Genomic DNA, 11,741 nt, shown 5'->3' on the forward strand with positions numbered 1-11,741 from the left:
TTCTCTCTGGGTGGGCCCTGTGTGTCACCTCTAGTTATTATGTTTCACATTGGACGCTGAGGTTACTGAAAACACAGACATTGTGCAACATAAACATCCCATGACTCTTGTTAACTTTTCAATGTATGTCAATGCCAGGAACCTTTCACTACTAACATACAGTGAGTAGCATTTGTAGTCTTGCACCGTCACTGCAATCATGGACATGAGCTTCTTCGACATTGCAGGCGACTACCGACTGACTGATCTACAAAAACCTTGAATCATAAATAACTACTGATCAGTCAGTCATAATTTACCCAGATACAATACAATGTTTGATCCTCTCGAACACGGCCAATGATTTTAGATGTTCCGTTGCACCTGCATTGCAATGAAAGTTACAATGTTGCAAACAACTGCAACATTGTAACACTTTCGTCCACAGTTTACGCAAGCAGCTCATAGTAATCCTGAATGCGTTTCAATTCGTAGGCTAGGTAGATTTTGTTGACTGGGCGGGACTTATTTTATAGTGTCACTGAACAAGGAAGTAGCCCATGGTTTCCCTGATGATGCGAACGATGGAGACTAAACACTGTAGCATAGATTTAAACGAAGCTGTGTTGTGGCTAATCAAACCATTATCGGACTATCATTTGGCGACATATCACTTGAAGTGAGTATCGTTCTAACATCCATGAAGCTTCGTGTAGCCATTATTCAATATTAGACAATTCTAGAGCATATCCTAGTTAAGCAGGAGCGCTCATATGTTGTCACATGTACTTCCCTTTTTCGTGTTCGAATTAAGGCCTACTCACTAATCTGTCGGTAGTGCGATGATGGAGGCTCGAGTTGGCATGTGTTTTAAAATACAGTATATATACAAAGGTATGTGGATACCCCTTCAAATTAGTGGATTCGGCTATTACAGCCACACCCATTGCTGACATTGCTGTATAAAACCGAGCACACAGCCATGCAATCTCCATAGACAAACATTGGCAATAGATTGGCCTTACTGGAGAGCTCAGTGACTTTCAACGTGGCACCGTCATAGGATGCCACCTTTCCAACAAGTCAATTGTCAAATTTCTGCCCTGCTAGAGCTGCCCCTGTAAGTGCTGTTATTGTGAAGTGGAAACATCTAGGAGCATGGCTCCGCTGTGAAGTGGTAGGGGGACTGCCGAGTACTGAAGCACATAGCATGTGGTTGCAACATTCCACTCACTACCGAGTTCCAAACTGCCTATGGAAGCAATGTCAGCACAATAACTGTTCGTCGGGAGCTTCATGGAATGGGTTTCCATGGCCGAGCAGCGTCACACAAGCCTAAGATCACCATGCACAATGCCAAGCATCGGCTGGAGTGGTGTAAAGCTCGCCGCCATTGGACTCTGGAGCAGTGGAAACACGTTCTCTGGAGTGATTAATCATGCTTCACCATCTGGCAGTCCGATGGATGAATCTGGGTTTGGCAGATGCCAGGAGAACAGTACCTGCCCCAATGCATAGTGCCAGTTTGGTGGAGGAGGAATAATGGTCTGGGGCTGTTTTTCATGGTTCGGGCTAGGCCCCGTAGTTCCAGTGAAGGGAAATCTTAACGCTACAGCATACAATGACATTCTAGACAATTCTGTGCTTCCAACTTCGTGGCAACAGTTTGGGGAAAGCCCTTTCCTGTTTCAGCATGACAATGCCCTTGTGCACAAAGCGAGGTCCATACAGAAATGCTTTGTCGAGATCGGTGTGGAAGAACTTGCATGCACAGAGCTCTGACCTCAACCCCATCGAACACCTTTGGGATGAATTGGAACGCCGACTGCGAGCCAGGCCTAATTGCCCAACATCAGTGCCCGACCCTCACTAATGCTCTTGTGGCTGAATGGAAGCAAGTCCCTGAAGCAATGTTCCAACATCTAGTGGAAAGCCTTCCCAGAAGAGTGGAGGCTGTTATAGCAGCAAAGGGGGGACCAACTCCTTATTAATGCACATGATTTTGGAATGAGATGTTGGACGAGCAGGTGTCCATAATTTTGGCCATGTAGTGTATCTGTCGTCCACCAGCGTTGCTCTGTGCTCACTGTAGGGGGCGTTATCATACAGGTGCAATACCAGTAGAAGTCTGCCAGTCCAACACTGTTGTAAAACCCATTATAAACCAACCACATGATCACAGCACTGTAGTTAAAAACAGTGTCTTGTCATGTATAAATGCAGGAATGCAAAAGACCAGGTGATACATCAGTAGGAAGATATAGACTTACTTTGATTAGTGAATGCTTGTATGTGAATATTGTCATACACCATTTATCCACAGCAGAATGAATTCAAAACAATGTAAATGCATAAACTATGGCAATCAAAAAGAACTTGAAACAACTAGGCCTACCTATTGTAGTGACCTTAACCAATCACCTAGTAGTCTCTAGACAGACGGGATGCCTCCCACAATGTACCAATGTTGCTACCCTAGGTTAATCACCTAGCGACCTCGTCAAGAGGTTCGGATCTCTAGGCCTAACAGCTAAATTGTTGAGTAGCTGGACCAGAGTTCGAGTCCCGGTCAGGGCTACCCCTGAATTTGCTACCAGCAGGTACCATCACATGGTATGCTCAGTTGAAAGGCAGAAAACAGTTAGGCTATGCTCATTCTGCAACCCATGCTCTACAGCAGTCGCAGTAAACCATGTATGGTCTTGACACACCTGTGTCCTTTAATGGCATATAACCTAATGGACTTTGTTGCTCGAAAGTCCATTATATGGCTGTTGAAGACCGTTTCTGCACGTTGCCTTTCTTTGAAAATCTGCTAAGAGACTGAGTGGTTTACAATTAGAACCGATATCAGTGTGTAACTAACTCTCTCCATTGCTTTATCCTGAGATGGGTGAAATTCTCAAATTCATATTTATTTGAAAATCTCACTTTTAAAAGTTCATATTCTGTTACCTCATACCCAAATAATGTTGTTGACTCATCCTATACTCGTATTTGTGGCCAAAGCATAAATTGAAGAAAAATACCTTTAAAAAACCCACCTCAAACTTGTATCTCAAACAGACAGTTGTCAGCAGAACATACAGTAAGGAACGAGGCCAGACTAGAGGCTACAGAACTGACAGTAAGGAACGAGGCCAGACTAGAGGCTACAGAACTGACAGTATGGAACGAGGCCAGACTAGAGGCTACAGAACATACAGTATGGAACGAGGCCAGACTAGAGGCTACAGAACTGACAGTATGGAACGAGGCCAGACTAGAGGCTACAGAACATACAGTATGGAACGAGGCCAGACTAGAGGCTACAGAACTGACAGTATGGAACGAGGCCAGAATAGAGGCTACAGAACATACAGTATGGAACGAGGCCAGACTAGAGGCTACAGAACATACAGTATGGAACGAGGCCAGACTAGAGGCTATAGAACATACAGTATGGAACGAGGCCAGACTAGAGGCTACAGAACATACAGTATGGAACGAGGCCAGACTAGAGGCTACAGAACATACAGTATGGAACGAGGCCAGACTAGAGGCTATAGAACATACAGTATGGAACGAGGCCAGACTAGAGGCTATAGAACATACAGTATGGAACGAGGCCAGACTAGAGACTACAGAACATACAGTATGGAACGAGGCCAGACTAGAGACTACAGAACATACAGTAAGGAACGAGGCCAGACTAGAGGCTATAGAACATACAGTATGGAACGAGGCCAGACTAGAGGCTATAGAACATACAGTAAGGAACGAGGCCAGACTAGAGACTACAGAACTGACAGTATGGAACGAGGCCAGACTAGAGGCTATAGAACATACAGTATGGAACGAGGCCAGACTAGAGGAACAATATGTTGACTTTACCTAGGCTTGCAGTGCACACATGCACAAAGGTCAAGCAAGACAAGAGTGGTGAAGAGTAGTTGTGTCAATTGCCTGCTAGGTTTCCCCCTTTGGACTTGCGCTGGTTAATCAATACTAATCCCCCAAGTCTAGTTAAAGTTCACCACCGTTGTTTTTACCCTTGGTCACGGTTGCACAGCCAATCCCTTTCAGCTGATAACTAAGGAGTTCACTGCTCAGCATTCAATTAACTCTAGGGCAACGGAAGAGTGTAGCTAGTCCTTTGGCGTGGATGTGGAATTGAGATGACAGTCGTCCAGCGTTCAGGACGGAGGAGGAGAAAGGGTAACTCCATACCACCACAGCTCTTGTTTGTTTCAGTGACGGCAGATCCTGCACGGCCCTGTGACTCTGTGATTTGAGGAGTTTGTTGTGAGGTGCTATATGGAGAAGAGGTAGCTTGGTCCCAGATCAGTTTGTGCTGTCTTGCCTATACTTCACCTACTCCTATGTATGGCATGACAACAATCATAGGAGTTTGCTATAGAGCCCGAACAGATCTGGGACCAGGCTAGAGGAGAGACATGTTGGAGATATGTTCTATAGTGTGTGATGTCTCTGTAGTCTCTAGTTGGGATTCCATCCATCACAGATACCTTACCCTGTAATGGATGCCGTGTGTTTGTGAACCTACATGCTCGGACCTCAGGCACTTCTTAGTGTGGGTGCACAAACAACAATCTGTTTTCTGGTAATTTAGTTTAAATTACCATGCCTGTGTGTATGTGTGTTAGACTAGCATGCCAGAGAGGACAGTCTGCCACAGAGCAGAGGGCCTCAGGGTGTCATAATGGAGTTCTGTGTGGCCGGAGGCCCTGGCCACAGCCCTGCTATGAAAGAGCCTTTGAGCAGAAGAGGGGCTACTGCTGCTGGCTTTAGAGAAATTATGCCCTGGTCACAGGATGCGTCGCAAAGCGAGGTCACAAAAAAAAAAATTAGGGCGCACATGTTGGTGTATTTCTGAGAGCGCGTTTAAAATAGATGTTTCATTCGATGCCGATGCTGCCTTTCACCCCGATTCCCATTTGAGATTTTTCAGTTAATATTTAGGCTTGCGTGGCTACTCAAACTCCTTGCTCCGGGCAATTGCTACGCCACGCCCACAGACATTTAGTTTCTTCTCTGCAATGAGTCTAGATCTGAGAACCTCCCATGACGATTTCTAGAATGGTATTTTATTAGGATCCCCATTAGCTGTTGCAAAAGCAGCAGCTACTCTTCCTGGGGTCCACACAAAACATGAAATAATACAGAACATTAATAGACAAGGACAGAACTAAAAACATTCTAACAATTCTGATTGGTCCCAGAAACCAATGAGTTGGGCCAGAGTCAGAACACTCGTGGGTAAAGCAGAGGTTTGAAAATTCGTCATTGGCTTTGCTACTCTGATTGGTTAGAGATGATCCAATGGCGGATTACTTTGTTTTGTTCAACACCCCTCATTTTGACGTCACCACAAACGACTTAAACGATGCCAGTCTCAGACTGAAGTATATAGCGAACAGAGCAGCGGAATAATTCAGTTTGAGCCGTCAGGCAAGATTTAGGCTACATTGAGTGTAGAATTTATTTTTTCAGATGCATGGAGCCAGATACTATCAACAAAAGCCACCGATAATGCTGGGGCAATCAGTCTGTTATTTAGATATACCAAAACGTAGGCAGAATTGCATTGCCTTATTCTGTCGCCTGTTGGCTATCTCTCTCATGAGTGATGTTGATTGAGTATCTGGTAAACACACATGAGATTTGCTACTGAGATTAGGCCCCTCTGGGATAATAAAGACTCTACTCTACCTGTTGACCGATTGTTGGACAAATTATTCTAAAAGTAGGTTAGTTTTTGAACACCCTCATCTGACTGAGAGTGTGGTTTTGAGTGGCAAGGTTGTGGGGTGGTTTCCGGGTGCCTACTTGCTACCTTTCCTGCTTTACCTGTTCACCACCACATATTGTCCCATTTTATGTCCCTGAATGGGCCACTCCCAGGCTCCACGTCGACACACACTGCCTGCACACCTGTGGCCAGCTTCTATTGGTCTCACCTGTAGCTACCACTTCTTCCTTCTTCACAGCAGAGCTGATCTATGGGATGCTCATTGGTTGTACATAGACATTCTCTTCAGGATCTGAAAGCTAGTGTTGTTTCAGTGGTCTGATATATGGAAAGAGGTGAGGCTTGAAGAAGGACGTCGTTGGCTGAACTTGTGAGCAGAGATTATTTACAGGGAAGCTGGATCTGAATGAAGCTGGTGTGTATTGTATACTGTTGTCTGGTGTGAAATCTCACACATAATATATTTTTTATGAATGTCTATGCACTGATTTGGTGTTTCATTGATGGAAATTATATTACAGTAGTCTCTTGTGAAAGACTTAACATAAATGTTCAATCAAAACACCTAATCCATGTGGCGTCTTCAAGGAGGTATTCAACGGTTGTGGGGTTGACATAGTGCCGTCAGATTCTAAAGCTGCTATATGTCACTCAAAATGGCACTGTGATAAGCATGATGATTTTGAGTCATGAGACACTGCAACACTGATTTTCTAAAGGATCTAGTCCTAAGTAATAACTACAATACTAGTATATGTGAGATGAGTGGGTGGCGAGGAGAGAGGACATGAGTAATCAAGGAAATGCAATTGTGATTCTCCCGGTGCTGAGGAGCGCAACTTCTCCCTCAAAATCAGACCTCTGACCCCTCCATTCTCCTCTCTCTAACCTTTCAGGTCCCTCCCCCATGCCTGTTTCCCCAGGCTACACCCAACTGGACCAGAATGATCCGTCTATGAACCCCCTGCGCATCTCAGTCGGAGGACTTCCCATGTTGGCCTCCATGACCAACACCACGGACCCCAGATTCCGCCTAAATTTGAGGTCCATCGTAGCCCTGGCCCTGGCCTTGGCCCTGGTCCTCCTCTACATGCACCTGAACCCGGGCTCCCGCTCCCAGGCCCCCAGCTCCGGCCACATGGGGATGGCTGTGAGCGAGGTGGCCGACCGCTACAATGACACTTACCCGCTCAGCACCCCCGAGCGGACGCCACAGGGAACGCGCTACCGCATAGGGGTGATTGCCGACCTGGACACGGACTCTCGCAGCGACAAGAAGCTGACGTGGTTCAGCTACATGCGCCGGGGCCACCTGCTGGTGTCAGAGAGCGGCAACAAGGTGACCGTGGAATGGGACGCGGAGAGGGTGCTGCTGGAGAGCCACCTGGCGGAGAAGGGCCGGGGCATGGAGCTGTCAGAGCTGGTGGTGTTCAACGGGAAGCTGTACAGCGTGGACGACCGAACGGGCGTGGTCTACCACATCGACGGCAGCAAGGCTGTGCCCTGGGTCATCCTCCCCGACGGGGACGGCTCCGTCTCCAAAGGTCAGTGAGGCAGATGGGCCAAATTAAAGTGCTGAATCGACCCCTAACCCATTCTTCTTAGGCACTCCTGTAGATCTGAGAGGATTGAATAGGTATAAGCTATATGGTAATTGCTTCACCTTGCTTCTGATAGGGTAGATGGAATTTACACCATATTGCTTACACCTATTTAATCCTCTCAAATCTCCATATGTGAATATGGAGTAGGAGTTAGGGGTCGATTTGGGATTGTGTAAGTGTCTCACTGTGTAGACCAGTGTTATGTGAATTATTTAACAAACTATTTTAGTGTCTCTGTGCGTCTCCCAAAAGGTTGTAAGTCTTTTGGGATTTAAGTAATGGCCAGTGTCCCGGTCTGCATAGTCAGAGATATTTATTCATTGAGAATTCTGCCATCACAATTTCAGAGACCTTCAGTTCACACACATGCATACACACATACATACATACACACACACACACACATATCCTACTCCCTGCATTACTCAGTTATTGCCGTTCTCACAATATTCTGCACCATGTTTTCATAACAGTTTCTCCCCTCCCTAAATTGGGAGGCCTCTTTATCTTAGTTTCTCAGTTGTCTTTGTTGTCTGGCCTAACTCTTACTCACATTGCTAAATAGTGGCTCAATGCCATAGCCTTGACTGGTCCTACACTCACACATTTCTAACACATTATACACAGTTTCAGGGTGTAATAATTAGTCAGTAATAATTAATCTATCAACCAGGCAGGCAGATTTGGAACTTAATCTGCTTAGTTACTCTAAGGGGTCTGTTGAAGAACCTCATCTGGGGTAGACCACGACCCTGGCAATGGAATTTGTTGGATCGCGTTCTCATTTGTAAACACTGAGTGTACAAAACATTAAGAACACCTTCCTAATATTGAATTGCACCCTCTTTTGCCCTCAGAACAGCCTCAATTTGTTGGGGCATGGACTCTACAAGTTGTCGAAAGCGTTCCACAGGGATGCTGGCCAATGTTGACTCCAATGCTTCCCACAGTTGTGTCAAGTTGGCTGGATGTCCTTTGGGTGGTGGACCATTCTTGATACACTCTGGAAACTGTTGAGCATGAAAAACCCAGCAGCGTTGCTGTTCTTGACACAAACCTGTGGCACCTACTACCATACCCCGTTCAAATGCACTTCAATCTTTTGTCTTGCCCATTCACCCTCTGAATGGCACACATACACAATCCATGTCTCAAATGTCTCAAGGCTTAAAAATCCTTATTTAACCTGTCTCCTCTCCTTCAGCTACACTGATTGAAGTGGATTTAACAAGTGACATCAATAAGGGATCATAGCTTTCACCTGGATTCACCTGGTCAATCTATGTCATGGAAATGTATGCACTCACTAACTGTAAGTCGCTCTGGATAAGAGCGTCTGCTAAATGACTAAAAATGGAAAATCAGGTGTTCCTAATGTTTAGAGTATATATCTCTTAACTACGTTTTACTCTTTAGTGCATTCAAAAGGTCTGTACAGTAGTTCAGTGAATCATAAAATCTTGATGTGTGTCCCCATGACCCTCTGTTTCCCTCTGTCAGGGTTCAAGGCCGAGTGGCTAGCGGTGAAGGACGAGCACTTGTACGTGGGTGGCCTGGGGAAGGAGTGGACCACCACCACGGGGGAGGTAGTCAACAACAACCCCGAGTGGGTAAAGGTGGTGGGCCATCGGGGTGACGTGCAGCACCAGAACTGGGTCCCCAAGTACAACCTCCTGAGGTCCGCAGCTGGGATCGAACCTCCAGGTGAGAGCTGCAGGGTTGCAAATGCTAACGCTAACTGCAAAAGCTATGCTAACTGTGTTAACTCTAACTGTATATGCTATGCTATCCATGCAAACTATTAGCATTCTTTATGATATTCAGATTCTCATGACATTCTCTCCCCAGGTTACCTGATCCACGAGTCGGCCGCATGGAGTGACAGCCTGCAGCGCTGGTTCTTCCTCCCACGCCGCGCTAGCAAAGAGCGCTACGATGAGACGGCCGACGAGCGCCGCGCCACCAACCTCGTCCTCAGCTGCTCGCGGGACTTCGAGGACGTCACCGTGAACCGGGTGGGCCCGCACAACCCCACGCACGGCTTCTCCTCCTTCAAGTTTGTCCCCAACACAGACGATCAGATCGTTGTGGCTCTCAAGTCGGAGGAGGACGCTGGGAAAATCGCCTCGTACATCATGGCATTCACACTGGACGGCCAGATCCTGTTACCTGAAACCAAGATAGGAGATGTGAAGTATGAGGGTCTGGAGTTCATTTAGGAAAACAAGGAGGAGACTGAGCCAATTCCTTTCGAGGACATACAGTAGCTATGTGGAACATAGTTGTTGACATTCCATTCACTCAAAAGTTGACTTGCTGCTTGTTCATTGATTGTGAAGACGACACGCAGACCATCGATCGATCACGAATCAGAAGCCATTTTGGTGTGACCTGAGGATGAGTAGGGTCGTGTTCATTAGGCATCAAACGGAAGAAAACGGACTGAAACAGGGAGGGGCCACCTGGACTTGTCCAACATGAAACTGTTTTTTTTTTTCCGTTTTCTGTTGCAAAACGTTTAAAATAAATAATTTTGTTGCATGCCTTAATGAACTCAACTCAAGGTTTCAGGGCTGAGACGTTCTAACTGCTCAGTAAATGGGAGCCGAGAGTAGCCAAGGCTACCTGAACAAAGTCCTCAAGTTGAGGATGTCCTCTTGATGGCCATCCTCTACCTAGGCCAACGGCTGTCTTCTAAAGTAATGTAGACTTTGTAAGAATGAATGTACAAATAATGAATTAATCTTAAACTGTGATTTCACTCATAAAATGCAGATACTGTACATCCAGGAAATAATGGATGTGTTGTTTTTCCCCAATGTGTAACACAGTTTCTTCTTACTTTTTACTACATTAAATCATATACTTCAGAACACTTTACCCTACGTCAGGGATCGTCAACTAGTTTCAGCCGCGGGACGATTTTTTTCTTGAGGGGATGGTCGGGGGGCCAGAACATAATTACAAATAATTTGTAGACTGCAAATTGACCGCAAGAATCCCAAACATATATTTGACTAAAACATCATCATTTCAAACCTTGATTACATTTGTATACTATTACGTGTCTCTCTATTATGCGTGGGAATACTTGGGAACAGATTTCCTAAATTAAAATCACTTGGAGCTGATTTCCTGGTGTTTTTACAGTCTTATGTCCAACAATGGAAATGCAAAAAAAGGGAAACCTGCCCTATGTGAATCCATTGAAGGTGACCTTTATGAAAGTATGTTTTTTTGAAGGAATTTAAAACAAAAGCAGAATCTCACTTCGTCCTATTATTACAAATGTTTTGTTTTACTGATGGTTGTTGAGTAAAATCTATCTTGATACACCCTGAGTCTTTTATTGGGTGGGGTTGGGAATCATACAAAATCAAGAGACATTAACCTCAAAGAAGATTACTATTTGTCTGCATTACGTAACTATCACATCAACTTTTAGGTTGAGTACTATGAATATACCTTGTTATTGATTAGCATGTGTGTTATTGATTATCATATGGATGTGCGCTTACAAAGCGTTTGTCATTTGTTCAATGCTGTTTATTCTGCATATTGATTGAATACATAATAAAAGACTGACTAAACCAAGAGAGATCAAGGATTAGCTCAAGCCTAATCTCGTCAAACGTTTACATGAAAAACAATGGCTAACCCTAAATCCTAACCCTAATGTAAAAAATATATATTTTTAATATATATAAAGAATATTGTATTATCTATTGGGATCAAACTAAAACAATATCAACACGTTTTGCAACCAGCCCCCGTGTGATGTAAAAAATAAAAATAAACTTAGAGAATCCAGTTGCAGTCATTGGAATTGTTAAGGGGCAAAGTGCTGTTTTTAATACATTAGCGAATACGTTCACCCATGTGGCCATATAAGCAGTGTAATTTTACAAGGATTTTAAAAGAACCACGACACACACAACTAGACACCAAGAGGTAAGACATTTAAGAATCAGAATGTCAAATGCCTCTGGAAAATCCTAGATTAACTATTGTCCTCGGTGCTGAATATAATATTGTTTGCTTTCATATAATAATAATTATTATTATATAAGATTATATTAGATATGCTTGCTTGTCTGTTGTACACAAATGTACTTTATGTACAGAAAATTTTGACTGCGTTCAAAATCAACATAATGTGCTATAGTTTCTTATCAATATAATGAATGGAGTGGTAATGGCATTTTCACCAGATACAGTGCTACAGCATGGTCATTTTTGTGTAGAATACAATTTTGCTATTTAATACGATTTTTTTTTTTTTTGTGGTCATTCATTTATTGCATCAACTAAACCTATTAATGGTGGTTGTTATTGTTGGGGAAGTTGGTATACTATCTAGACATTAAAGCTTTAGGCCAATGCTTTTGCTCATGGACTTGGGGAGG

At 44.3% G+C, this 11,741-nt stretch overlaps 1 protein-coding gene across 2 annotated transcripts; it reads left to right on the forward strand.

Annotated features, from left to right (window-relative positions):
• Positions 1-522: 522 nt before the first annotated feature.
• On the forward strand, positions 523-10,668 carry LOC311104251 (soluble calcium-activated nucleotidase 1-like). 2 transcript variants are annotated; one of them, XM_084146009.1, is made up of 4 exons: positions 523-658; positions 6,628-7,275; positions 8,836-9,039; positions 9,184-10,668. In XM_084146009.1, the coding sequence occupies exons 2-4, from the start codon at positions 6,639-6,641 to the stop codon at positions 9,552-9,554; spliced, it is 1,212 nt and encodes a 403-aa protein (XP_084002135.1). In that variant the 5' UTR covers positions 523-658; positions 6,628-6,638; the 3' UTR covers positions 9,555-10,668. The 2 variants fall into 2 exon arrangements, with proteins under 2 accessions (XP_084002135.1, XP_084002134.1); XM_084146008.1 differs by lacking the exon at positions 523-658 and adding an exon at positions 4,008-4,176.
• The last annotated feature ends 1,073 nt before the right edge of the window (positions 10,669-11,741 follow it).

This window comes from Coregonus lavaretus (genome assembly GCF_964263955.1).
Source record: "Coregonus lavaretus genome assembly, chromosome: 28".
In the NCBI taxonomy this organism is placed as follows: Eukaryota; Metazoa; Chordata; class Actinopteri; order Salmoniformes; family Salmonidae; genus Coregonus; species Coregonus lavaretus.